Source organism: Pseudorca crassidens, chromosome 11 (assembly GCF_039906515.1).
Source record: "Pseudorca crassidens isolate mPseCra1 chromosome 11, mPseCra1.hap1, whole genome shotgun sequence".
Lineage (NCBI taxonomy): Eukaryota > Metazoa > Chordata > Mammalia > Artiodactyla > Delphinidae > Pseudorca > Pseudorca crassidens.
The window spans coordinates 106,103,104-106,129,492 of record NC_090306.1 but is presented as its reverse complement, the minus strand read 5'-3'; the positions used below and the strand labels follow the sequence as shown (position 1 = coordinate 106,129,492).

The following is a 26,389-nucleotide window of genomic DNA, read 5'->3' as shown; positions in this document are numbered from 1 at the left end:
CTCAGGTCCCCTGGTCCGCCTAGCTCCAACGCCTGTCACGCCCTCCCAGTCACCTTAGCGACGACAAGATGGGGGCGCGACCTGAGAGGAAGGGCTTAGGGGAGGGGGCGCCACTAGCCTCCACCTGCAACCGGGAAGTGAATTTTAGTTTCACGCGTTGTCGTGGCAACGCGGGAGGGGGTGATGAGTAGGCGGAGGAGAGGGGAGCGCAGTAAAGAAACTAGCTCAGGCGCCACCGCCCCACTGGAGCTGGCCAGGTCCCACCAACACTCATCAGCCTCACAGAACTACCCCAGTGCTGGGAAACCCTGTGCCCCCAAGGTCCCTAAAAGCGAAGAGCGGCCCCTTGACGTCGAAATAGCGCTGATTTCCCGAGAAACAGCTTCTGACTCCCCCAGAACTCCCCCAACATGCCTGACTCCTCCCCAGAAACAGGCCCTGACCCCCGCAGCCGCTCACCCTGGCCGACCTTCACAGAACACCCCAGCATGAGGTCACCTTCGGGTCCCTGGCAGAAGACAGCCCAGCCTCACCTACCTTCTCCAAGAGCAGCCCTGGGTCCCCTGAGCCTCCCGGGAATAAACTTGAATGAACCTCCCCCCCCCACACACACACACACAGAAAGCCTCCCTACCCCTCCCCATGACAACCTGGAAGCAGCCTTACCCCACACGGACCAGCGCTTGACACCCCCTCCAAGAACAGCCTCCTCCCCACAGAGCCCCGCAATACCCCCCCTCCCCCCCCAACAGCCTCTGGTCACCCCAGACCGCGGCCCTCTTCCCCAGGACCAGCCCTGACCCCTGAGGGAAACCGGGCTCTCTCCCTGCCCAGCCGGCCCCCCTTCAGGAAAAATCTCTGCCTCCCAGGATTTCACTGACCCCGCAGAGCCGAGTTTCCAGCGCTGTCTGTGGTCTGGGCCCGCTTTCTTCCCGAGCCTGGGTGGACCCTGCCTGCCTAGAAATGTGGCCCCAGGATGTCCAGGCTCTTCCCAAGGCCACTGGCCTGGCCTGAGTGGGGGAGCTGAGGGTCCCCAGGGGCTGGAGCAGGATGGGAGGGGTAGGGGAAGGGGGGAGCAGGAAGGGGCTGTCGGAAGCCCACTTATCTGCAGGAAGCACCTTGGGAAGCACGTGGCCCAGCCCTGGAGAGAGGAAGCTAGTGCTTCCCGGCCCCCCTCCTGTCTCCACTGTCTTCCTGCCCCTGTTCTCCCCTCCCTGAGTCACCCAGAGCTGCCCCCCCACCGTGTCCCTCATCCCTCCCACTGTGGCAGCTGCAAGGCCGGCCGTGCTCACCGGAGTCCCCGATTCGTGGTGGGACTGAAGGAGGAGGCTCACAACCAGCTGCAGAGCAGCCCCAGGCCTCCGTGCTCTCCCTGCAAACCTACCCTTGACCTGGAGAGCCAGGCACCCATGTGGCCACCCATCCTGGACCTCACGGAGGCCCCCTCGGCCTCCCCAGCAACCCACTGGCCTCGGTGAGTCCAGCACGATGAATGCCGAGCTTTCAGGAGAAAACCTCACAACCTTGCTGATGGCCACATTCCTGGTCTCCAGGCTCAGGCGGGCCTGCACTGCCAGGGCTGTTTCCACAGAGCACCTGGCGCAAAGGATGGGTACATAATGAACGAATGCCAAACCGGCACCACTCCTCTGGACCCACCACCACCCTGGCAAATGGCAAAAGTTCCAATACCCAGAAGCACCTTACCCACACAATGTCCTCCTGTCCCTGCAACATGGTGGGTTTACAGAGGAGGAAGCCCAGGGACAAGCTATTTTGTGGAGAATAAAAGACCCCCAGGCTCTTCACCACCTCCCAGCCTCACCCCGCTGCTCTCCTGTCTCTGTCCTTGAAGGTGAGGATTCCCCAGACCCCATGGCCCCTCTGCATCTCCACTCCTTCCATCAGGGCTAAGGTTCCAGAACGACCCATGGTTCTCCCATCCCCACTTCTTCCCACCACACACGTTCAGACGCCGGGGCCTGTGGGAGCTCACATGGGTGAAGCGTCCAGAACAGTGCCTGGCACAGGATCAAACCCATCCGTGGGTTAACCCCTGCACACGTAGGCCGTCTGACACCCTTGGTGCCCCACACTCTCAAAATCTTAAGCCCCCCCACCAGCGTGGGTGGTCCACCCCCAACTCCTGGCCCTTCCTGGTGAGGCCGTTTGTGACCCCTCCCTCACCATGCCATCCCTCCCTCCTTTTACATTCCTGGGGCCACTTCCTCACCCAAACCCTAACCCTTCCCTCCCTCTCACCCCTCGGCCTGGCCGCACAATCGCCTCTGCTGAAAACCCCACAGGCCTGCGTTCTCTCCGATCTCCCCTCACCCCTGGTTTCCTTGACAACTGGGGGCGGGGGGGGGGGGCAGATGAGCGTCCCGCTGTCGGCTGCTCCCCTGGCTGCCCTCGGGCTTCTCTCCCAGTCTGTGCTGCACTCTGATCTCTCCTCCGCAGCGCCCTAGTGCCCACCTGCCTGTAATCACTTACTTGTTGCTCACTGTTTAGGATCTGTCTCCCCCCCAGAATGGAGGCTCCCTGTGGAGAGGGAGCTTTGCCTGTTTGGTTCACTGCTGTGTCCAAGGCCCTGGTGCTCAGTCGATGCTCAGCGTGTATTTGCTGAGCCTTCATCTACAGGCTGTTCACGCCCAACTTTCTTCAGAGCAGACCCTCTCCAACCTCCAGGGCAGATTGTAGGGCAGAATAGCTGAGCGTTCAGTTCACTGTCCGGATCTGGTGTACTTTTTGTGGGCAGGGTTTTGGGGTTTTGTTTGTTTGTTGTTGTTGTTGTTGTTTTGCTTCTAGTTATTTAACATCTATCAGTATATTTAGGTTCTGTTTCGTCCTGAGTCTGATTTGTTAAGTTTTATCTCTCTAGGGATACAAATCTATTTCTAAAGAATCAGCTTTTCATTCTGTTAATCATCTCTACTTCTATTTTGTTTATTTCTTTCTACTGTTTTGGTTGTTGTTAAGATTCTTTTTCTTATTTCTTCAGCTGGGTACTCAACTCAATTTTTAGTCTTTCTCTTCTCTGACAATGAGTATATAAGGTTATAAATTTCCAAGTGAGACTTTAGTTATGTCCAGTAAGTCTTGATAAGTAGCATTTTTAATTTCATCTTGTTGATTTTCTAATATCAATTATATAGTTTGCTTTAGGAATTGCTGAAAAATGTGCTTACTTAAATTTTCAAACGTAAACTAGGTTTTCTTTGGAGGGAGGACTAACCCTTAGCTACTGATTTCTTTTTTTATTGTGTTGTGGTCAGAAGGTGATCTGCATAATGCAGATGTATATATATATCTCCATTATATCAAGCTTGTTAATTGTGTTATTCAAATATCCTATGGCCTTTCTAATGTTCTGTTTGCTTGATTTATAAGTTACTAAAAGAAGTGGGATAAAATCTCACTTTAGCAGTCTCACCATGAAATTTTGCCAATTTGGGATTTATATGTCTTTCCAGACTTTGTTTTTAATGCTAACAGGTTTAGGATTATTACAGCTTCCTGATAAATTATTCCTCTTATTATTATATGGTACCCTTCTTTATCCCTATGCTTTTTGCCTTAATTTTTTTTTTCAATAATCAGCCTAGGCACGGCACTTTTCTGTGAGTATTGACCTCATATGTCTTTTCCCCTCATTTTCCTTTTATCCTTTCTACATCTTACATTCCTAGGTGTGCTTGTGGTAAATAGTATGTGTGGCCAGATTTTTATGAAAACCAATCTTACAATTTTCAACTTTTGACGGTGCTTTATTGTGATTATTGATTACTGATATGTTTTCATATTTTTTTTACCATCTTATTTTGTGCTGTTGGTTGGTTTTTTGTTTTGGTCTTTCCTCCGTGCTGCTTTTTTCTCCCTTTGGGCCCTCCGTTTGATTGATCACATTATCTTTATTCCTTTTTCCCTCAACTCCCATCGTTTTGGAAGTCCAGCGTTCTCCTTCTTTCATTTGCATAAACACACTTAAATTTTCAGCCTGTGGGATTAACAAAGCCTGGAGTCAATCACCGTCTCCACCCACCTCGGGAACTAGGGGGAGTTTAAGATGCTTTAGCTGAAGGTATTTGTCCACATCGTCCTCACTCCAGTGAGTCTCGAGGCTGCTTCAGGGCTCACATGTCAACCGCTCTTTACTCACTTTCCTTCTGGCTTGAATTTCCTTCTTCCTGAAAGTAGTGACAGATTTCAGTCTTTGAAATGTCTTATTTCACCCTCATTTTGAGTGATGATTTAGCCACTGTAGAATTCTAAATTGACAAATTATTTTTTTCTCAATACTTGGAAGATTTTTCTCTCTGTGTGCTGTATTCTGCGTAATTTTCCCAATTCTGACTTCCATCTCACTGATTCTGTTTGATTTTAATCTGCTGTTAATCCCATCCATAGGGTTGTTGTTGGTTTTTTCCCCATAGACTTTTAAATTTCAATGACCGTAGGTTCTATTTCTGTAAGCCGTGTTTCATACATTATCAAATCTGCTTGCTCTTTCTTTATACTGGCTTCTTCTTTTTTATTTAATGCAATTTTTATTTAATGCAATTTTTAGATTTCTTTTGTCTTTAATTATTTTAAAAACATTTATTTTAAAATTCTAGTCAGTAGTTCCCTTATGTGAAATTTTTGGTGGTCTAATCCTGTTTGCGGTGTCCACCAACTCACTCACTGTAGGGGGACTGTAGGTTCTTTCTGTGACAGTTTTGTGACTTGGGGTTACGAACTCAGCTGGGCCTGTATTTATGTGGAAATCCTGGGCAGCCTAGATGTGTCCCTCAGAGGAGTACGACTAGCCCAGGACTTGTTTTATGTTAATTTCTTGGCTTGGTGGTCCTGGGGACTGCAAAGAGTAATACAGTTCAGACTCCAAAATTGTTGGGGACAGGCAGTGGTTACAACTTCACAGGGAGACTTCTCCACAGTGAGATCACCACAAAGCTTTATGAAAATTGCTTAAATAAAAGAGAAATATATAATAAGAATTATGAAAATAGATTACTCACCAGGTTTTTGAGCACTACATGTCATCCTAAGTGTATGACATGTATTAACTCATTCAGTCATCACAAAATCACTAAGCAAACCCATTACTGTCCTCACGTAACAGATGAGGAAACAAAGCAAACTAGAAGTAACTTAACTTGTCCAGAATCACATGTGGCTCATCAGTGGAGAAACCAGGATTTGAAACACATCAGTGGGAATGTGACCCAAGCAGGACCAGTGAGAATCCTGCCCTGGAGTCTTACGCTTGCAACTAAGGGAAGAAACCCTTTTTCTACTCTTGGAATTCACAGGAGAGATGTAGCTCGGCAACTGCTAGTGACCGAGATTCCAGCCTTGGGAAGAAAGCAACGCTGCAGGGAACATAGATACAGGAGACGAGGACGGTCCTGAAGGAGCTTGAGCCCCCAGACTCAGTCCCTGAAATCTGCTTTTCTTGCCTTTGGTTTCAAGAGCCAAGGGTCCCTAGAAGGGGCTTTCCCTTCTAGGCTGAAAATCCATGGAAAAGAGAGGCTGAAGGGCTGGCCCTAGGGCAAGGGCCTCGACTGGAATCCCAGCTCAGCCACGCGATACCCCAGTGGCCTGAGAAAGCCTCCTTGCTTCCCTATGTCTCCCTGTGAGCTCTGGTACATTGGGTACAATGGTAAGAATTACTTCATTCCCTCCCTCATTCAGGCCACAGACCGAAAACCTGCCTTTGGGCTGACAAGGTGGCTCCTTTCCCCCTGGGCTGTTGTGCAGGTTAGATGAGGTCCATGGATGTGACATGCTCACCATGTGCCTGGTACATAGTGAACACATTTTTGGTATGATCATAAAGCTAGTTCAGATTTGGTTTCTGTCATCTCAACCAAAGGAGTGCATTCTAATGCACATTCTTCATGTATAGTGGCAAAACTCAGAGGCGTGAGAAGGGACAGCTGGTCTTTGTTGTAAGTTCTTAGAAAGAGCATTAGACTTAAAATATTATTTTAACAGTGAAATTAAGAGTGAGAAATATATGCCTAGTTAATTTCACACTTAGGCTTCTACTTACCCTTTGGTTCAAGACTGTGAGGTTTTGGGGTTTTTTTTTTTTGCAGTATGTAGCCCTCTCACTGTCGTGGCCTCTCCCGTTGCGGAGCGCAGGCTCCGGACGCGCAAGCTCAGCGGCCATGGCTCACGGGCCCAGCCACTCCGCGGCATGTGGGATCCTCCCGGACCGGGGCATGAACCCGTGTCCCCTGCAGGGGGGACAGCGCAGTCAACCACTACGCCACTGCGCAGTCAACCAGCGCAGTCAACCACTACGCAACCACTAAGCCCCAAGACTGTGAGTTTTGCCTACATGTTTACCTCTTCTACCCAAAGGTCACTGACAATTTAAGAACTATGTGAGGTGTTTTTTTTTAATTATTATGGTAAATAATACATAACAAAATTTACCATCTTAACCACTTTTAAGTGTATGATACAGTAGTGTTAAAAGGAACAATATATTTTTTAAAATAATAAGTCCATCCTAGTGTTAAAAGACAGGCACATGGATTGTGAATAAAATCTGTGAAGACATGATACGGACGGATCAGAAGATGGAAAAGCCAACAAAAGCTGAAGAGTCGGCTGCACAGCCCTAATGTCACAGCAACTTCTGGGGAAGGGGCCAGCTGGGCACAGTGGGACCATGCTGGAGTGGGGCGGGGTCAGCTGACTCCAGCTGCAGGGCACAGAACTGCTCCCTGAGTATAGTGGGCGGGGGACTGGAGAGACCCCTGGGCCAGAAGAGAAGTGGGGCTGTTATTGCAGGGAGAGAGGGGCTTAACTTTTTATGAAAGGTAATTCCTAGCCCCTCCTTCACAACTTTCTGAATGACAGGGGATCCCCAGCCTACTTTCTGCCAGGGTCCCCTTGCACTCACACGTCCCCACCCACCATCTTGAAGGGAAGCCCTCCTAGGGATAAATCCCACTCAGTTCATTCTTTTTGTTCTGAGCAGCATTCCATTTTATGAAAATACCATGTTGATATGCATATTTGGGTTGATTCTAGTTTGGGACAGTTATGAATAAAACTGCTGTGAATATTTTTGCTAACTTTTAAAGAAACTGGCAAGCAGTTTTCCAGAATGATAGTACCATTTTACATTCCAGCTTTTCCCATCTCCTCCATATCCTTGCTAACACTTGGTATTTCCTGTCTTTTTAATTTTTAGCCATTCTAATGGATGTATAGTGGTATCTCCTTGTGTGATTAAATTTGCATTTCTCTGATGGCTAATGATATTGAGCCTCTTTTCATATGCTTATTAGCCATTCACATGTCTTTTGTGAAGTGTCCATTCAAGTCCACTGACCATTTTTTTAAAAATGTGTAGTTTACCTAATTGAAATTTTGAAGCTCTTTATATATTGTGGGAACAAATTTTTTTGTAAGATACGTGTATTGCAAAAGTTCTCTAATTTTGTAGCTTCCTTTCACTTTCATAGTAGTTTCCGTCAAAGAACAGAAGTTTTTTATTATTATAGAGTGAGCTTATCTTTTTTCTTCTATCATTTATATTCTGTATCCTATCCAAGAAATTTTTTCCTCCTGCAAGATCATAAAATTTTCTCCTGGGTTTTCAATGAGAAGTTGTAGTTTTAACTTTTCATTTAGTTCTATGATTAATTTCAAGTTAATTTTTATTTGCGGTGTCAAGAAAAGGTTGATGTTTGTATTTTCCCTTTTGGGGTGTCCAGTTGTTTCATTCCATTTTTTAATTATTTTAAAATATTTTTATTTACATTGTTTTGCAACCATCACCACTATGTCCAGAACGTTTTCATCATGCCATATGGAAACTCTGTGCCCATTAAGTAGTAACACTCCATTCCCCTCCCCCGGCCCCTGTAACCACTTTTCTACTTTCTGTCTCCACCACTATTTTAGGGACCTCTCAACACCATTTTTTTTTTTTTTTTTTTTTTTTGCGGTACGTGGGCCTCTCACTGTTGTGGCCTCTCCCGTTGCAGAGCACAGGCTCCGGACGCGCAGGCTCAGTGGCCATGGCTCACAGGCCCAGCCGCTCCACGGCATGTGGGATCTTCCCGGACCGGGGCACGAACCCGTGTCCCCCGCATCGGCAGGTGGACTCTCAACCACTGTGGCACCAGGGAAGCCCTCAACACCATTTTTGAAAACTCCTTTCCCACTGAATTGCCTTTGCACTTTCTTTACTTTTCCTTTAATCTATATTTATAATTTTTTTCATTTATTTATTTATTTATTTATTTTTTTGGCTGCGTTGTGTCTTCATTGCTGCACGCAGGCTTTCTCTAGTTGTGGTGAGCGGGGGCTACTCTTGGTAGTGGTGCGTGGGCTTCTCGCTGTGGTGGCTTCTCATGTTGCGGAGCACGGGCTCTAGGAGTGCGGGCTTCAGTAGTTGTGGCATGCGGGCTCAGTATTTGTGGCTCACAGGCTCTAGAGGGCAGGCTCAGTAGTTGTGATGCACGGACTTTGTTGCTCTGCAGCATATGGGATCTTCCTGGACCAGGGCTCGAACCTGTATCCCCTGCATTGGCAGGCAGATTCTTAACCGCTGTGCCACCAGGGAAGCCCTAATGTATATTTATACACTTTCTCCAATACCACACTTATCTTAATTTCTATAACTCTATACTAAGTCTTGAAATCAGATAGTGTAAGTCCTACAACTTCATTCTTTTTTAATTTTGTTGGCTATTCTAGGTCATTTTCACTTCTATGTTTTAGAAGTTTTAGAATCAGCTTGTCAATTTCTACAAAAATTAAAAGCCACCTGGGAATTTAATTGGGTATTGCATTGAGTCTATAAATATATTTAGAGAAAATGGACATCTTAACAATATTGAATCTTCTAATGTTTGAACATGGTATGTCCCCCATTTATTTTGTTTTCCTCAGGTATCTCAGCAAGGCTTAGTAGTTTTCAGGGTTGCATTCTTAAACATTTTGTTAAATTTGCTCCTAAGAATTTCGTTATGTCACGTTATTACAAATGAAATTGTTAAATTTCATGCTATAATTGTTTGTTGCTAGTATATAAAAATACAACTGATTTTTGTAGGTAAATTTTGTAGCTTATAACCTTGTTAAATTCACTTCATTTTATAGTATTTTTGTAGATTCCTTAGGATTTTCTACATAAATCGTCAGCAAATAGCAAAATACTTCCTTATTTTGAATGTTTATGCCTTTCATTTATTTTTCTTGCCTTGTTGCAATGACCACCAGTACAGTGTCATACAGAAGTGATAAGAGCAGGCATTCTTGCTTTTCTCTCAATCATCAGTAGAAAATGTTTGCTATTTCACCATGAAGTATGTTATCTGAAGGTTTTTTTATAGATACCCTTTATCAGATTTAGAAAATTACCTTGTAGTCCTTGTCTGTAGAGAGTTTTTCATTATGAACAGATAGCTGACCCACTTAAGGAACATTTTGATACCTTACCCAATAACTGCGTACATCCTATCGGCCAGAACTGGGTCTGGCTGCAAGTGAGGCTAGAAAATGTTCTTTCTTAAGTGAGCACATTACTGCCTCCTAGAAAACCAGGGCTCTGTTAATAAGGAAGAAGTCATGATGGAGATCAGAATAGGCAACTAGCAAGATGCCACTGTGGGTATACAATTCTAGATTAACAGTTATTGACGTGCCACATTTTAAACTTACTATTCTATTGTCATCTTGTTGCCATTAAAATAAATACTGTTTTGAATTGTTATTCTTTCTGTAGGTAATTTGTTCTCTCTGGCTACTTTTCAGACCCTGTTGTCTTTAATATTATTCAATTTCAATATGATGTGCCTAGGTGTTCTTTTAGTTTTATTTATCCAGTTTGCGATTTGTTGTGATTCCTGAATCTGAGGAGTTATGTCTTTCATCAAATCTGAAAATTCTCTGCTATTATCTTTTTTAATATTGTACCTCCTCAGTATCTTCTTTTAAAAATATGTTAGACCTCATGTATGAACGTTGAAAACATTATGTGAAGGGAAATAAGCCATTCACAAAGGGCAAATATTATATGACTCTACTGATCTGAGGTTCCTAGAATAGGCAAATTCATAGAGACAGAAAGCAGAATAGAGGTTACCAGGGGCTGGGGAAAGGAGAGAATAGATAGTATTGTTAATGGGGACAGAGTTTCTCTTTGAGATAATGAACAAGTTCTGGAAATGAATAGTGGTGATGGTTCTACAACATTGTGAATATATTTTGTTAAATTATAAATTGTGAAGATTTTTAAAAGATTGAAATTTTTAATATATATTAGACCTTCTCACTGTAACTTCTATAAAATGGTCTCATCTCCCAGTCTAACTATTTTGCATTCAGTCTACCATCTTCTAGTTCAATAATTCTCAGTTGTGTCTAGGCTGCTATTAACCTGCCCATTGAAATTTCAATTCTTATATTTTTCATTTCTAAAGTTATATTTCATTTGTTTTAAAATCTATCAGATTCTTTCTTTTCCTTTATCCTTTTTTTCTGATGCTTTCTAACAGTTTCTCATTCCTTGTTCAGGTTTTCAACTGCATCTTTTATCTCTGAGGCCATTTTTAGCATCCTTACACGTTTTGTGATTTTTAGATTGTGATCTCATGTTTGGTTAATCCAAACTGTGGTAAGCTGGAGGGATTGAACTCCTCCAGAGGTGATTTGCATTTGCTCCCGCTAGATGCCTCAATGCTGCCAACATATAACCACTTCAACTCAATTCTAAACCACCCAGGTAGGGAATTCCCTTATGGTCCAGTGGTTAGGACTCCACACTTCCGCTGCTGGGGGCGCAGGTTGGATTCCTGGTCGGGGAACTAAGATCCTGCAAGCTGTGCAGTGTGACCAAAAAAAACCCATCCAGTATATATTTAAAACCCACACCCATTTGAAGGTAAAAGTCTGTACTTATGAATTCTGAAGGGAGATTTGATTTCTGTCTTGTGGTGAGTTTGTCACAAATTTTCTCATTTCTCTTTCCTAGAAAGGAGATTTTTTTTCCTAGCCTTTGTAACCTTTTACTGAAATTACGAGTCTTTAATAATCCTGACTTCATGTGGGTATCAAAATACCAACTTCTTATATTGCCTGGGCCCACATCCCTTTCTCTTGCCTTCTATGCAGCCATTAAAACCCAGAGCTTTAAGTTCCTGGTATTGAGAATGTCCCTGATATCACACTTGCTTACCCTGTTGCTTTTAGTTTCTACTTACTATATTTTACTCAGCATTTCCAAGTGTTTCACAATAGAGGGGTTTTAGGTTATATTGCTGGAAATCTGTTTTTCTTATTCAGCCACAGCAGTCAGCACATAGAAGTGTTTAATGATTGTTTGCTGGTCAGATATTAAATGAGTCAATAAATGAACAGAAAGACATCCTGCATTTTATTTTACTTTTTAAAATAAATTATTTATTTTTGGCTGCATTGGGTCTTCGTTGCTGCACGCGGGCCTTCTCTAGTTGTGGCGAGAGGGGGCTACTCTTTGTTGCGGTGTGCGGGCTTCTCATTGCGGTGGCTTCTCGTTGTGGAGCACAGGCTCTAGGCGCACAGGCTTCAGTAGTTGCAGCACGCGGGCTCAGTAGTTGTGGCTTGCAGGCTCTAGAGCGCAGGCTCAGTAGTTGTGGCGCACGGGCTTAGTTGCTCTGCGGCATGTGGGATCTTCCCAGACCAGGGCTCGAACCCATGTCCCCTGCACTGGCAGGCAGATTCTTAACCACTGCGCCACCAGGGAAGTCCAACATCCTGCATTTTAAAATGTTTATTACCCACACACAACAAAGTATGAGGGTAAGGCACTAGGAATACAGCAGTGATCAAATGGGTCCCTCCTGGTCAACCACATCCTCTCATTCACTGAGAACTTCAGCAGCCTGATGACAGGTTGTCTGCTCACTCCAAGTTCTGACATCCTCCATGTCTCTCCAAGTGATCCCTCACACCATGGCCTCCCAGTTCCTCCACCTCTCATCTCACTGACTGTAAAAGCTAGGGTTTAGGTGTAGATTATAGACGCACGTATGGCTAGTTTGAGCAGAAAGGTATTTAATACATGGAATTAGTGTCTACAACGTCATTGGAAGTACTGAAAGTAGCGCTTGCCCTGAGCTGCTAGAAATACACCCCCCCCCAACAATACCACAGAACTAGTCCCCTGGGGATTTGTTCTTTTTGGCCACAGTCAGCAAACTGAGGTGTCAGAAAACTGATATTCCAACTGCTGGCTCCAACAGACCACACCTCGGAGTCTGTATTTCCAGCCCCTTTCGCATCTAGGTAAGGCCATGTCACAGAGTTCTGGAATTGGTTTGGGCAGAAATGATGTGTGCCACTCCTAGGCCTAACCCATAAATACCTCCTGCTTATCCTGCATGCTCTCTGTTCGCTCTTCCGCTGGCTGAATGTAGGCGTCTAGGATGACCTTAAGTCCACATGTCACAAATGGCAGCACTTCCTTCAGCACGGGTCCCTAAATGCCTATATGGAGCAGAGACTCACCCACCCCCATTCCTGCCTGTGTCGCAAACTGGACTTCCTGTGAGCAAGAAATAAATGTCTATTGTATTGAGTCCCTGAGACTTGGGGGTTTATCTGTTAAAGTAGCTGGTGTTTCCTCAACTGCTATAGGAGACTCCATTGAGCTTTCCACCTTCAGAGTCCTTGTCTAGATCAGCAGGTAGTGTTGCACTGGCCAGCTGCTCAACATATCTGTTTGAATAATATGCTTGAGAACCAGGGAGATTAATACAAAATAAATTCACGTAACCACTGTATCCATTGTGGGATGGACAGTGGCCCCAAATGCATGACTTGTCTGACTTCCAAAGCCCAGCTCTCATCAGTGTACTGTGGGGTCATCAGAATGTCCAAGAAGTGGGGCTTCCCTGGTGGCACAGTGGTTGAGAGTCCGCCTGCCGATGCAGGGGACACGGGTTCGTGCCCCGGTCCGGGAAGATCCCACATGCCGCGGAGCGGCTGGGCCCGTGAGCCATGGCCGCTGAGCCTGGGCGTCCGGAGCCTGTGCTCCGCAACGGGAGGGGCCACAACAGTGAAAGGCCCGCCTACCGCAAAAAAAAAAATGTCCAAGAAGTGGCATTCGCTCAGAGCCAGTGCCCAACAACCCCTCCGAGCCTGAGGTGTCCCTTCCCCTAGTGCATGGCCATCCTGGCCAAAGGCCATACCTCCCTGCAGCGGAGGCCAGGGAAAAGACTTAGTACAGCCTTGGGTGTTTCTGCCAGGTCTTTCCCTCTGGCAGAGGGCTCCAGGTCTGTGAGTGACTCATGTCCAGGAACTGGAAGAGGAGCTGCGCTGTGAGTCACGTCTGGGCCGTGTTCCCGAGACCCAGGGTCTTTCCACCGCTAGCCCCGCCTCCACTAGTGCTGACCCCTGCTTTTGTCCTGGAGGGTAACTCCACTGGCCAGGGAGCCAAAAATCTCTGAGGCCACGCCATTCTGCCTGACCATGATGGTGACAATAACTGCCTGGCCATGTGGCCTCTGCCACCCTAGCATCTTGTCATCCATTTCATTTGTGTCCCACAGTGGCCAGCTCCCCAGAGCCTTGCAAGGGTGTGGCTGCTTCCCTTCCTTACTCCAAGGTCCACCTCAATGTCTCAGTGAGAGCATCTTCCAGGCCCTCACAGAGGACAGTTAGGGGACAACAGAGCAGGTCAAGCACAATACACTCTTGTCCCTCTCTGTCTTTGGATGCCTTTTTCTGTATTAAACCAAAGAGTTTCCAGCATCTTGGCTTCATTCACATGGGCTGTCATGAGCCCTGGTTTTAACCACAGCACAAACAGTCAACACCATCCGAGCCCCTCAGATCCAGAACCTGTGCTCAGTCAGTCCTGCCTGACTTAGGATCATTTTCCTCCAATATCCAGGGGACAGGAATGATGGTTGCTGAGGGCAAAGTGGACGGAGCAGACCCAAAGGAGGAGGTGGAGGCCTGCACAGATGGTCTTCGGTGTCCTGGGTCCCCCACATCCGCCAGTCCCAAGAACCAGCCCTTCAGGTGGGCCAAGTGTTCTCCATGAAGCGGCTGGCCCACCCCACTCACCCCAGGCAGGCCCAGGAAATGGGAGGCCCTCCCTTGCCCTAGGTGCCGAAAGAGCAGGCACGCACCGCTCACAGGGCCCCTCTCCTAACTGTGGGTGTTAGTTCCAAATTAGCAATGCCCAGAGCCACTTCCGCAGCCTGGCAGGATGCCTCGCACCGGGGCTCTGTCCCAAGCTGACCCTCTTGCCGGCTCCCGCAGCAAAGCCAAGAAAGGCTCACATCTCCAAAAGACTCTGGCGCCCGCAGAGCGCGGCTTTGAACAAACACAGCTGGCAGCACATGCGCCCTCCCCCACCCAGAGGTCAGGGCTGGGCTGGCTCTGCTGTCCCGTGTGCACACACCAGAACAGCCTCCAGAGACTGCAGGGGGAAAGTGCCAGTCATCTGCATAACAGCACAACCACAGGCCGGCTCTTCCAGAGAGTCAGGGCAGGCCCTCCGCTGCCTGGGGTAGTTCCCAGCTTGCAGCGGAGAGGGAAGAAAGTGCTTTTGGTTGATTCCTTTTAAACTCCGATTCACAGCACCAACCAGCTGTGATAGTTCCAATTACAAGTTCAAAGATTTCTGGGCCACGGAAAAACTTTCTGTCCTGGCCACCCACCCCATACTGCTCCCACGCACCGGCCCAGAAACCACACTGGAATGTGACACCAAGGGGGTGGCTCACCGGAGCCCCTTCCGTTCCCCACGAGGCCAGCAGCAGCCGCAAGCCCAGCCGTGTCTCTGGGAGTCGCTACCCTTCCAATTTTCTCCCCCACGCTGCCTCTCGTCTTGAGCTTTCATCTTTCACCAGCAAAATACCAGCTCCCCAGCCAGGGCTGCAGTGGAAACTGTGTCTCGGCCCCCACCCCAGTGACCAGAGGCCTTTCAGGGGCCCTGTCCACTCTCCCACTGGCTCCAGGGTCAGTAACCACGGGAAGCCCTCCCCAACCAGCAGCCCGCATCCTGCTCTTCCTGAGGTCAGACCTTGTGGGGGACCCTGAAGCCTGAGAGCTGCCCTGGGGAGGGCTGGGGGTGGGCGACGAATGTCCTAGGGGAGCTGCTGTGGGGAGGCTCCCTGGGGGAGTTACGTGGGGTCTTCAGCTGCACTAAGATACCCACCTAACCACCCCCTGGGGCGTTCTCTTACTTTGAAACAGCTAAACAAACTGCGGAGCAAAAAGGTGAAGCCATTCGTCCGAAGCTGTGCAGTGATGGAGCCAGGACCGTCATCTCCGCTTTCGATGGGCCCTTCCCATTGGTGTAACCCGGACGCAGAGCAAACCCCATATGCCCCTCTACACAGCACACACACGCCCCACCACGCACACCGCACATCACACACACATCACACACACACACACACACCCTGACGCACAACAGACACACACATGAACGGAGGGGAAAGGGTTGGGAAGAAATTTTTATCTCCTGTTTCAAGAAAAACACCAAAGTAGTGTTGAAGGAAAAGCCAGCAGCCCGCGGGCTCCACGGTTTTTGTTTCGATTCGCTCGCTCCACACTCTCCGGGTTCAGGCCCCTTATGGAACACACCGCGCGCCGAGCGCCAACGCCGGCAACCCGCTTGCGAGCACCTCCCCCGCCGCCCCGCACCTGGCGCCAACTGCCTCGGGGCGCAAACCGGGTCGGAGCGCGCGCGCACGACCGCGCCGCCCCCCGCCGCAGGCTCGCGACCCCGCCCCAACCCCGGTCAGAGAAGGCCTCGCCGCACCCCCGGGCCGGGCGCCCCCTGCCTGGCCCTGCGCCCCGCCCCTGCGGGGGTGGGGTGGGGTGGCCGCGCGGAAGTCACGGGGTCAGGGGGCGGGTCGCGGGGCGGGCCGGGGGCGGGACCGGGCCAGGCGGAAGCGCCGGCAGAGGGCACAGCTGCCCGCTGTTCCGCGTTCGCCCCTCCTCTGCCGTGAACTGCCTTCGTCCCGCTTCGCGCGGGTCAGCGTCCTGGGACTTCTGCCCCTGATCACGAGCCTGGGCCGGGACCTTTACGTGAAGAGGGTGAGATCTCCGCCTAAGAATCTAAACGTGTCCTGGCCCTTGAGGGTCCCCAGGGAGTTAGATCCCAGGCTACGGGCTCCTGTGTTCTGTTGAGGTCAAGGGTCTCAGGTGCCGAGTTCGCTGGGACTTAAGGAAGGGGTTGTCTCAGGCGGGGTTAGGGGAGTATTTGGGTCTGAGGTCTCAGGGGAGGGTAGTGCCTGGGTCTGGGGTATCAGAAATTAGTGCCTGGGTCTGGGGTCTCAGGGGAGGGTAGTGCCTGGATCAGGGGTATCAGGGGAGGGTAGTGCCTGGATCAGGGGTATCAGGGGAGGGTAGTGCCTTGTGTCTGGGGTCTCAGGGGAGGGTAGTGCCTGGGTCTGGGGTGTCAGGGGAGGGTAGTGCCTGGGTCTGAGGTCTCAGGGGAGGGTAGTGCCTAGGTCTGAGGTCTCAGGAGAGGTTAGTGCCTGGGTCTGGGGTATCAGAAGTTAGTGCCTGGGTCTGGGATATCAGGGGAGGGTAGTGCCTTGCATCTGGGGTATCAGGGGAGGGTAGTGCCTTGCGTCTGGGGTTCTGGGATAGAACTTTCTGGAACCACTTTGCCTTCCCTCCCAAGGGTCTCTTGTTACAGGCCTGTCTGTGCCCGGTGCCATGGTGGCTCTGTGGACCCTCACTCTGGCCTTGGCTGCTGGCCTGGCTGCTACCAGCCCACCCAACATTGTGCTGATCTTTGCTGATGACCTGGGCTATGGGGACCTGGGCTCCTATGGACACCCCAGTTCCACCACCCCCAATCTGGACCAACTGGCCGCAGGGGGTCTGCGGTTCACGGACTTCTACGTGCCTGTGTCTCTGTGCACACCCTCCCGGTGAGCAAGGAGACCGGGAGCCCTCACCCCAAATGCCCACCCCTGCCCATCCAGTTCCTCCCAGATGCACTCTGGGTTGCAGAGGGAGGAAGAGGGTCTCCATCCCTCTGTGGAGAAGTTCGCGTCTCTTTGTTTTTGTCCTCTCCCTCCCCTTCTCCTTGTGTCCATCTCAATCACTTTTGCTCCCTCTCACGGACTCTGTGACTTGTCCTATAGGGCTGCCCTCCTGACCGGCCGACTCCCAGTTCGGATGGGCCTGTACCCTGGCGTTCTGGAGCCCAGCTCCCGAGGGGGCCTGCCCCTGGAGGAAGTGACCCTGGCTGAGGTCCTGGCTGCCCGAGGCTACCTCACAGGGATAGCTGGCAAATGGCACCTTGGGGTGGGGCCTGAGGGGGCCTTTCTGCCCCCCCACCATGGCTTCCATCGATTCCTGGGCATCCCATACTCCCATGACCAGGTAGGAACCACAGGGGTCCGTCCCTTTGACCCTACAGCCCCAGCCCACAGCCCAGACCTCTGAAGGAGCTGCTCCCCCAGGGCCCTTGCCAGAACCTGACCTGCTTCCCGCCGGCCACCCCCTGCGATGGCGGCTGCGACCAGGGCCTGGTCCCTGTCCCTCTGTTGGCCAACCTATCGGTGGAGGCACAGCCCCCTTGGCTTCCTGGACTTGAGGCCCGCTACGTGGCCTTCGCCCGTGACCTCATGGCAGATGCCCAGCGCCAGGGCCGCCCGTTCTTCCTGTACTACGCCTCCCATGTGAGTGATCGTGCCCCCCCCAGCCCAGGGCTGCCCGTGACCTCTACCTGCTGCTAACTCCAGTCTCCATCCCCAGCACACCCACTACCCCCAGTTCAGTGGGCAGAGCTTTTCGGGGCGCTCAGGCCGAGGGCCGTTTGGGGACTCCCTGATGGAGCTGGATGCGGCCGTGGGGGCCCTGATGACGGCTGTGGGGGACCTGGGGCTGCTCGGAGAGACACTGGTCTTCTTCACTGCAGACAACGGGTACTCCGGCAGGGGGCAGAGGATGCTGGTCGATCCCTCACAGGGCCCTGGGGTCTTCCCATCTTGACTGCTGGCCGAGGACGTAGTGGGATAAGGGGGTCTCGGGAGATGCTGGCCATATGTGGTGACACCAGGTGTATGTGTGTGGGAGGCTGGGGGCCACGAGTACATGGAGGTGCTTGTCTTGGTAGGACAGGGAGCGGACAGGCACATGCTGGCCGTTCCTGGGCAAAATGTGTAACTTAGAAGTCTGGGGCTGGGGTCACTGGGGCAGGCCAGAGACCCTGGGCCCCTCATCGCAGATAACCTCTCGGGTGTTGCAGACCTGAGACGATGCGGATGTCCCACGGCGGCTGCTCTGGCCTCCTGCGATGCGGAAAGGGAACCACTTTCGAGGGGGGCGTCCGAGAGCCTGCCTTGGCCTTCTGGCCAGGCCACATCGCTCCCGGTCAGTCTTCAGGCCTTCTCCTCCTGGACTCTTGGCCCCACCTCCCCAACCTTGATCACAGATGGAGTGACTGTACAACCCTCTACCCGCAGGTGTGACCCATGAGCTAGCCAGCTCCCTGGACCTACTGCCCACCCTGGCAGCCCTGGCAGGGGCCCCGCTGCCCAATGTCACCTTGGATGGCGTTGACCTCAGCCCTCTGCTGCTGGGCACAGGCAAGGTAGGGCCCGTGACCTCATGACCCCTGCTCCCCCCAACCCCCCCCGGGCCCCCCCAACTTGCCCTCCCCCGGAGTGAGTATGGGGAGCACCTAAAGCCCCTGGGGCCAGGCAGACCCTCTGTCGAGCAGCGTCCAAGGGGTGCCGCCCCTGGGGCTCTCGGGTGGGCAGGGAGCCACTGCACAGCCAGGGCCCAACGCAGGGCTGAGGCTCCGGGTATGTGCAGACCCCCGACTTTGCCCCCAGAGTCCCCGGCAGACCCTCTTCTTCTACCCGGCCTACCCAGACGAGGTCCGAGGGGTCTTTGCTGTGCGAAGCGGCAAGTACAAGGCACACTTCTTCACCCAGGGTAACTGCCTCTCCCCAGCCCCGCCCACCCCTCATAGCCCCAGAGCCCACCCCCGCCGCCCCCGCCCTGTGCACAGATGTGCCCCCCTCCCCAGGCTCTGTCCACAGCGACACCACTGCGGACCCTGCCTGCCATGCCTCTAGTCCTCTGACTGCCCATGAGCCCCCGCTGCTCTTTGACCTGTCTGAGGACCCTGGTGAGAACTACAACCTTCTGGGGGGTGTGGCTGAGGTCGCCCCAGAGGCGCTGCAGGCGCTGAAGCAACTTCAGCTGCTCAAGGCCCAGTTTGATGCTGCCGTGACCTTCAGCCCCAGCCAGATAGCCCGGGGCGAGGACCCTGCCCTGCAGGTCTGCTGTCAGCCCAGCTGCACCCCCAGGCCATCCTGCTGCCACTGCCCTGAGCTCCAGCCCTGAGAGCATAGGCGGAGGCCAGCCCCGTGCCCCTCGCCCCACCCAGGCGTGTGATGGTTCATTGCTGTGCTGTGGGTGTGTAGAGGTGGTTTGTACCTGAGCACGCTAATAACACCAGCTGACACTTGTAGGTGTGAGAATTCACATGATCCTTGTGATAGCCCTGAGATAGGTGTTGTTCTGCCCGTTGCAAATGAGGAACCTGAGGCGTGGAGAGGTCCAGCAACTTGTCTGAGGTTGGCTCTGGAAGCTGCCCCCTCCCCCTGGTGATTGCTTGTGTCAGTGCAGACAAGCGTGGTGGTGAGTGTGGGCACACCTGTTCACGGGGGCAAAACTAGGTGCTTTTATGTGCCAGGACGGGGTGAGGAGGGGGCGAGGGCATGGCGGGCAGCAGACCCCGAAGACGCGGAGTGCCCACAAGAGCCAGGTTTTCCCCGGGGAAGAAGCACAGGAACTGGACCACCCTGGGTGTTAGAAACCTGTCTGAAGGAGGGAGAGGGGTTACACGGTCTACTGTGGTGAAGTGGGCTGGGGAGCCCTGCCAGCTCTGAGGAAGGCATGTCAGCAGCTCCAGAGGCTTCCCCTCAGCCCCCCAGTGCCCCTTCCAGAACTCTGCATTTCCTACCTGCACACACATTTCCAGTCTCCTGGCTTCGCCTCTGCCCCCATGGGAGCCATTCCCCACCGGCAAAGTGATCTCTTAAAAACAAGCAGGTTGGGCTCCATTTGTGCTCAAAACTGCAGGCTTCCTATCATGCTCAGAATAGAACCCAGACTCCTTGGAGTGGCCCACCATGCCCCACCCCACAGCCCTCGTCCGTCAGCCCTGGCAGCTGGCCGGGTTGCCCATCATCAGGGGAAGATGCTCATCTTTGACTCTGTCTGGCATCTTCTCTGCAGAGGGGCCCCCTGCCTGCCCACCCACTGGCATCTGCGTGGTGGCATGTAGCCCTCCTGGGGTCCCCTTGTGTGTGTACCGATCCAGGGCCATGTGCTCCTAGAGCGGCTGTCACACCCCACATGCTCCCTCAGCATTGGTTGAGTGAGAAGAGTGCTGTCTGGGGGCTCAGGGCCCCGAGTGGGTGTCCTGTCCTCGTGGTAGACCAAACAGCCATCCCCGTCCTCCTAACGGTCCCCTCACTGTTTCATTGGTGGGCAGAGGCCCCGTGACCTCTGAGGTACAGGCTGTCCTAGTCCCAGGAGACTAGTAGCCAGTCTGAGCCAATCACAATCCAGTAATTGGTCCAAGAGAGGCGTGTGACCAAGGGTCCTGGTCAGTGAAAGGTCAGGGGCAGTCTGCTGGAATCCCGGGGTCTTCTGCATCACTCATCCTCCAGGAGTGGTGAGGACGGTGCTGCAGCATCACGGGGCCTGACCAGACATCATGCATCCGCTAAACGAGTGTCTCCAGCCACGTACCTCCAGAGCTCACAATGTAAGAAAATAAACCAGCCTATGTAAGCCGAGTGCTGCTGGCTTGTCTATTACTTGCAGCTGAAAGCAGTCTTGCTGGAATGATGTGTGAACGGGACGTGTAGAGGGCATGTGTATGTGTGCAGGGGTCCTCCTGAGTGAGCCCGTGGTGTCAGATCCTGCTGTATCTTGGAGCTGCCCCCATAGGGCAGTGGTTTCCTTGGGGGCCCCTTCAGCCACTGACGCTGACATAAGAAGGGCCCACGTGCACGTGTGGTCTGGGCATGCCCACCCCCTGCAGCCTGCAGCTTCTCTTCTAGGGGGCCTGCAGTCACCTCGAGGTGCCTTGGTTTCAGGATGAGAACAGAGAGGAATGGAAGCAGGTGCATGATCTCTGTATCACATCCAAAGATCAAACCCTCCAGCAAGAATACATGAATGCCAGCACCCAGGCATAACCTGCAGGCGCCTTGTCCAGGTCTGCCGCCCAGCTGGGTGGTGAGCATCGCTTTATTAGTTCCACAGACCTTTACTTACCACCCAGCGCTGCGCTTAGGGCTGGGGCACAGATCGACAGAGGGGACTCACCCCTGCTCCTTTGGTGCTTAACGTCTAGCAAAGGAGATGGCCATCAACCCTGCGCACTCAGACCAAATGGAGTTCAGTGTGGTAGAAACTCAACTTCCCAGGTTTCGGTGTGTGGGTGTTGCCTGGGAACAAGGATCGGGAACCGTCAGGTGCTACAGAAGTTCTCTGTCTTGACTGGGGGTGCTGGAAACGCGGTGCACACATATGTGTAATGCACTTGAGCCACACGCTTGAGTGCCCTTTATGATGCCATGTATATTTTATACTTCAGTAGAAATAAAATATTAATCGTGATCGTGTCAACTGTATCTCGAGAAAACTGGAAGAAAAAAACTTAACTGTAGTAAACACCACAACGGGTACTCCGGCAGGAAGGAAGAGAGCTTGGTGCTGCAAAAATGCAACTGCGGGGCGGGGCAGGGGCGCTGGGAATGATTGAACCAGTTAGGGCTGCTTCCCCGTCCGCTGAGACCTGACGGGTGGCCACTCCACCCTCCCAACGCAAGGTTCTCCCCCTCCCCCTCCACTGTTGGTCTCGCTGTGAGGCTCTGAGGGCAGAAAAGCTTGTTTCTCATCATTTTAGCTGCTTTAGGGCGATGCACCCTCTTTGTAGAGGCACCAGTGTGCGCACGTGCTCTCCCGTGTTCGTGCACACGCGCCCGAAAACGGGCCTGCATACTCGACACAGACATGCACACGCTCACGCATATTCATACACACACTCACAGCCCCAAATGCTGTCTGCGATGTCCCTTCTCTGCTGCTGTTGATTTGAAAAGCAGCCCTTTTCCTGTGAGCCTGAGACCATCCACGCCCACCGAGTGGCTTCCTCAGGGAGCCCAGCATCCTCTGGAAGGAGCCACGTGTGTTTGGAAGGAACAGAACGTTGTGCTGTGGGTGCTGTGGTTTCCCTCAGGAGGGAAGAAGAGATACCTGGACACGCCCCTCCTACCCCCCGTGACTGTGACTGTGACCCCCACATCTTACCTGTGGGTGTTGAACTCGACCCTGACGCTCATCACGGCTGGACACCGCCTGTGGGATGTCTGGAGAGTCCTGCCAGCTCCCTGACCCCAGGCCTGGTGTAGGCGGGGCTTGCTTCTTCTCTCTGCTCTCAGCCCGCAAACGAGCTGCTCTAAAGGGCAAGGGGTGTACACTCCTGGGGTGGTCTTCAACCAGTGGGGGTCAGGAGCCAGCAGGTAAGTGTTCCTGCTTCCCATCCTTCGGGTATATGGTTCAGGGAAGAACTCTTATGCTTCTCAGAAGGGCAGCCAGCCTTAAGGATGGGCCTTACACTGGCTTTTGCTCCCTCCCTACCTCATTCGTGCCCTCTCCTCACTACAGCACACAGTGGGGCTTTTACGAAACCAGCTGCCTGCCCCTCTGCCCTTGTACGTCCTCTTGCATGGAACTGAGCACAATGCCCAGAGACACAGCAGCCCTCAGGCAGTCATGAGGGCGAAGACCACACACTAAGGGCACAGGACCAAGGGAAGGAGCCTGCTGTTCTCGACGTCACCTTCTAGAAGCCACACCAGCGTCCAGGCCTCCTGCGGCACAAGAAACGCCCTGATTTATTAGACTGTCTCCCTGGGCAGTTCTCTTAGAGCTGAATGCTCTGCATCCCACCTATCACACGAACCACTGTTGAAACATTCCCAGTGACATCCAAAAAGAAGCGTGCTCTTGACATGCAGAATATAAAATCCAGGGTGTACATGTATTTCTTTTTACCTTATTGATTATATTTTTGAATCTATGATTATGTTTTTCTCTTTTTCTTGCCACTCAAACAATTTAAATCATGAATTTCTTGGTCAGCAGTTTCATAACTGGAATCTGAGCTGAGACCACCATTCTTTATTTTATAATGATCTTAGCTACTCTGCCTTAATCTTTTTTTTTTTTTTTTTTTGCGGTACGCGGGCCTCTCAGTGTTGTGGCCTCTCCCGTTGCGGAGCACAGGCTCCGGACACGCAGGCTTAGCGGCCATGGCTCACGGGCCCAACCGCTCCGCGGCATGTGGGATCTTCCCGGACCGGGGCACGAACCCGTGTCCCCTGCATCGGCAGGCGGACTCTCAACCACTGCGCCACCAGGGAAGCCCGTTTGCCTTAATCTTTTTGCCCTAAATTATTCCTTGATTCTCCCAATCTCTTTCTGGCCTCAAACAAAACAAAACAAAACTCATAGATAAGAAGGAAACTGGAAAAAAAATACACCAAAACATTAGCAATCGTCTTTAAGTTGAAAAGATACGCTCAGGGGAGTCCTGCTCTTGGCCTGACAGCTGAACTCACCAAATCCTATGAGACTGGTATTTCCATTGTGGCCAAAATAACTTTTTATGTTTGGGGTTTTTTGGTTCTTTTTTTTAGATGTATTTATTATTTATTTATTTTTATTTTTTGCTGCATCAGGTCTTAGTTGCGGCACACGGGATCTTCGTTGAGGCATGTGGGCTCTTTCATTGTCGTGTGCAGGCTTCTCTCTAGTTGTGGCATGCGGGTTTTTTTGTCTCTAGTTGTGGCGTGCAGGCTCCAGGGCGTGTGGGTTCTGTGGTTTGCGGCACGCAGGCTCCCTAGTTGAGGAGCACGAGCTCAGTAGTTGTGGCTCCCGGGCTTAGTTGCCCCGCAGCATGTGGGATCTTAGTTCCCTGACCGGGGATCAAACCCTCGTCCCCTGCATTGTAAGGTGGATTCTTTACCACTGGACCACCAGGGAAGTCCCTATGTTTGGATTTAATGAATGTATCTGTACTTTTTTTAGTTTTCTGTGGGTGTTTCTATTTGCATTCGGGGGTCCCTAATAGCAACATATAATGCTTGAAACAAGACATGTTCATTGCAGAGAAAAAAAGGAAGAGAAACTGTCAGCCCCACCTCCGGCAACAACGACTGCAGTCTGTGTTTTCGTTCAGTCTTTTTCAGTGTAGTTTCTAGTGTAGATTCTGCATATTTATTTTTCCTTAATAGCATAACAAATATTTCGTATTATTACTAAATGTTTGTAAGCGCACTTTTTCTGTGCCAGCCCACTATTCCAATTAGGTATATGTACCTTAATACAGTTAGCCCTACTGGTCAATATTTAGATTGTCTTTTGTGTTTTCAACATTTTAAACGAGAACATGTACAATACAAAGCTTTTCATTTAGGATGCTCTCCTTGGCTGGCACAGTCCTGGCACTGGAGGCTTACTCACTCACCACTCAGGGCTCTGAGGGCCCCCAGCACGTGTGCCAGGCTCTGGGAGGACGGGGGCACTAGCAGACCCACAGTTGGCAGCCTCTGCCCAGGGCCCCCCAGCGTCCGGGAGGATAGGAGGTCACCCAGCCACATGCAGAGAAAGCTCAGTGTCCAGGGTGGAAATAATGGGGTGGAGGGAAGAGGGGCTGGAGAGGGGCAGCGACAGGGCAGGCTGAGGTCGCACAGGGAGCCACAGCAGAGTTGAGAGGGCGAGCGGCCTGCTCAGGTTTCTGTTTAAACAACCGGGTCTGGTTGCAGGAGCTGGTGGATTGCAGACACAGGTGGAGGTGGGAGCCTAGAGGAGGCTGCTTGACGCACAAAGATCCAGGCGGAGGCGGGGAGGCGGGGGGGGGGGGGGGGGGCAGGCTTGGGGTGGTGGGGGGTGGCGCTGACAGCAGGGGCAGTCTAGGGTGCCTCCACGCTTCCTGCTCAGGCAACTGGAAGAGACACAAAGCACAGAATATAGAATGGGGCACATGGGGAAGAGGCTCACGTCACTTCAAAGTGTCCGTGGCTCCCACCAGGAATTCTGTGTCTCTGCACCTCAGGGCCCTGGTTAGGGTCCCACGTTTACCGAACTCCACCAGGCGCCTGGCCAGTGACTGGCAGAAGCAGCGCTCCTGGAGGTCGCTGGGGTTGGTGAGGTAAGGCACAGCACAGAGCTGAAGCACACGGTCTGCCGGGGGCAGGACTCTGGGGCCCTCAGCACAGGGAAGGCACCGAGGCCGCCGCGGGGGAGAGGAGGCCAGTGAGCGGACCCAGGACAGAGCCAGGGCGGGGCCTGGAGCGCAGCTGAGCCGGAGCAGACCATGAGCCAGCCCCGAGAAAGAACAGCTGGGGAGGTGAAGGAAGGTGCCCGGGCCGGTGCAGGAAAGGAGACCAGAGGCGGAAGGAAGGTGGACAGGTGTGGGAAGGTCCCTACTGACAGGAAGCTGTTCCAGGTGAAGGATGCCCAAGCGTGTCCGGCTGCTGTCCCAAAGGGCCACCGCAGGAAGGGAAAGGTATGGATACAGAGACATGAGGAGATGAGTTGGAGGGAGGGACTGAGCCCAACAGGGGCGGAGTGGGGGCCGGGCAAATGGAGCCTCCCCTGAGATGGGGGGTCGAATTTCCACCTGACAGAGAGTGAAGGGAACAGCAGGCGGGCGGGGTGCAGCCACAGGGACCTGAGAATCACGCCCCCAGGCTGAGGGGCAGAGGTGCGCGTCCAGGGGTTCTCTGCCTGCCTCATTCAACTGTAATCAGCAGGAAAGTTTTCTCGTAGATGTTCTGCTGAGTTGGTCTTCTTGCAGGGTCGGGGGACCCTGGCCTGCGCCGGGGCTAACCAAACGCTGAAGCGTGGCCATTTACTGATTCCTAACCCGTGCCTATGTTCTCTGTTTGCCGGCTGCCCTTAAATTAATTTGAGTAGAGGTGTGTGATTTCTACAGACAGTGGTTTTCAACCTTCACGCAGTGAATTTGTCTACACTGGCCTTTCTCACTCTCATTTCTTAACCTTCACCTGTTGTCTTCCTGGAGCTGCTGGCATCCTGGGCTCGGGGGGTTAGGGCGGGGGGCAGGCCCACCCTCAGAAAGGCACTGACCACCATGCTGACCTCAGCACTTGAGAGCTGGGGCTCGCTGGGGCCAGGGGGCCGGGGAAGCCCTTTCTCCAGGAGGTACCATCTGTAATCACCTAGGGCATGTGACAGTCACCTCTTTTCTTCTGGCTTTCTGTGGAGAATTTTTAAAACACTAATCTTAAGATCTAAGCAGACTGACGCCTGCTCTCTGTCTCACATACACACTCACAAGCGTGCA

The 26,389-nt window shown here is 51.9% G+C and overlaps 1 protein-coding gene and 2 long non-coding RNA genes across 8 annotated transcripts; 2 read left to right on the top strand and 1 right to left on the bottom strand.

Moving 5' to 3' along the window:
* The first annotated feature begins 1,068 nt into the window (after positions 1-1,068).
* Positions 1,069-15,349, top strand: LOC137202661 (uncharacterized). The gene is made up of 4 exons (XR_010932755.1): positions 1,069-1,474; positions 1,554-1,855; positions 13,904-14,034; positions 15,217-15,349. It is a non-coding gene; the product is annotated as an uncharacterized lncRNA (long non-coding RNA).
* LOC137202660 (uncharacterized) lies at positions 11,382-15,360 on the bottom strand. The gene is made up of 2 exons (XR_010932754.1): positions 15,207-15,360; positions 11,382-11,763 (listed from the first exon to the last, which is right to left on the bottom strand). It is a non-coding gene; the product is annotated as an uncharacterized lncRNA (long non-coding RNA).
* A 535-nt stretch (positions 15,361-15,895) lies between these two features.
* Positions 15,896-21,633, top strand: ARSA (arylsulfatase A). 6 transcript variants are annotated; one of them, XR_010932752.1, is made up of 10 exons: positions 15,899-16,092; positions 16,658-16,910; positions 17,127-17,367; positions 17,448-17,666; positions 17,743-17,912; positions 18,236-18,360; positions 18,453-18,580; positions 18,825-18,927; positions 19,022-20,773; positions 21,108-21,633. XR_010932752.1 is itself a non-coding variant. In XM_067698553.1 (9 exons), exons 2-9 carry the CDS (start codon positions 16,693-16,695, stop codon positions 19,339-19,341), a joined length of 1,524 nt encoding a protein of 507 aa, XP_067554654.1. In that variant the 5' UTR covers positions 15,896-16,065; positions 16,673-16,692; the 3' UTR covers positions 19,342-20,804. The 6 variants fall into 6 exon arrangements, 4 of the variants coding, with proteins under 4 accessions (XP_067554654.1, XP_067554652.1, XP_067554653.1 ...); XR_010932753.1 differs by having other exon boundaries at positions 21,072-21,633; XM_067698553.1 differs by lacking the exon at positions 21,108-21,633 and having other exon boundaries at positions 15,896-16,065; positions 16,673-16,910; positions 19,022-20,804.
* The last annotated feature ends 4,756 nt before the right edge of the window (positions 21,634-26,389 follow it).

Bases quoted from the DNA above. Each gene is read 5' to 3' on its own strand.
- ARSA (XM_067698553.1), top strand. From the start codon at position 16,693: ATGGTGGCTCTGTGGACCCTCACTCTGGCCTTGGCTGCTGGCCTGGCT. The intron at 17,667-17,742 runs GTGAGTGATCGT...CTCCATCCCCAG, and splicing joins TCCTGTACTACGCCTCCCAT to CACACCCACTACCCCCAGTT. The intron at 18,928-19,021 runs GTAACTGCCTCT...CCCCCTCCCCAG, and splicing joins GGCACACTTCTTCACCCAGG to GCTCTGTCCACAGCGACACC.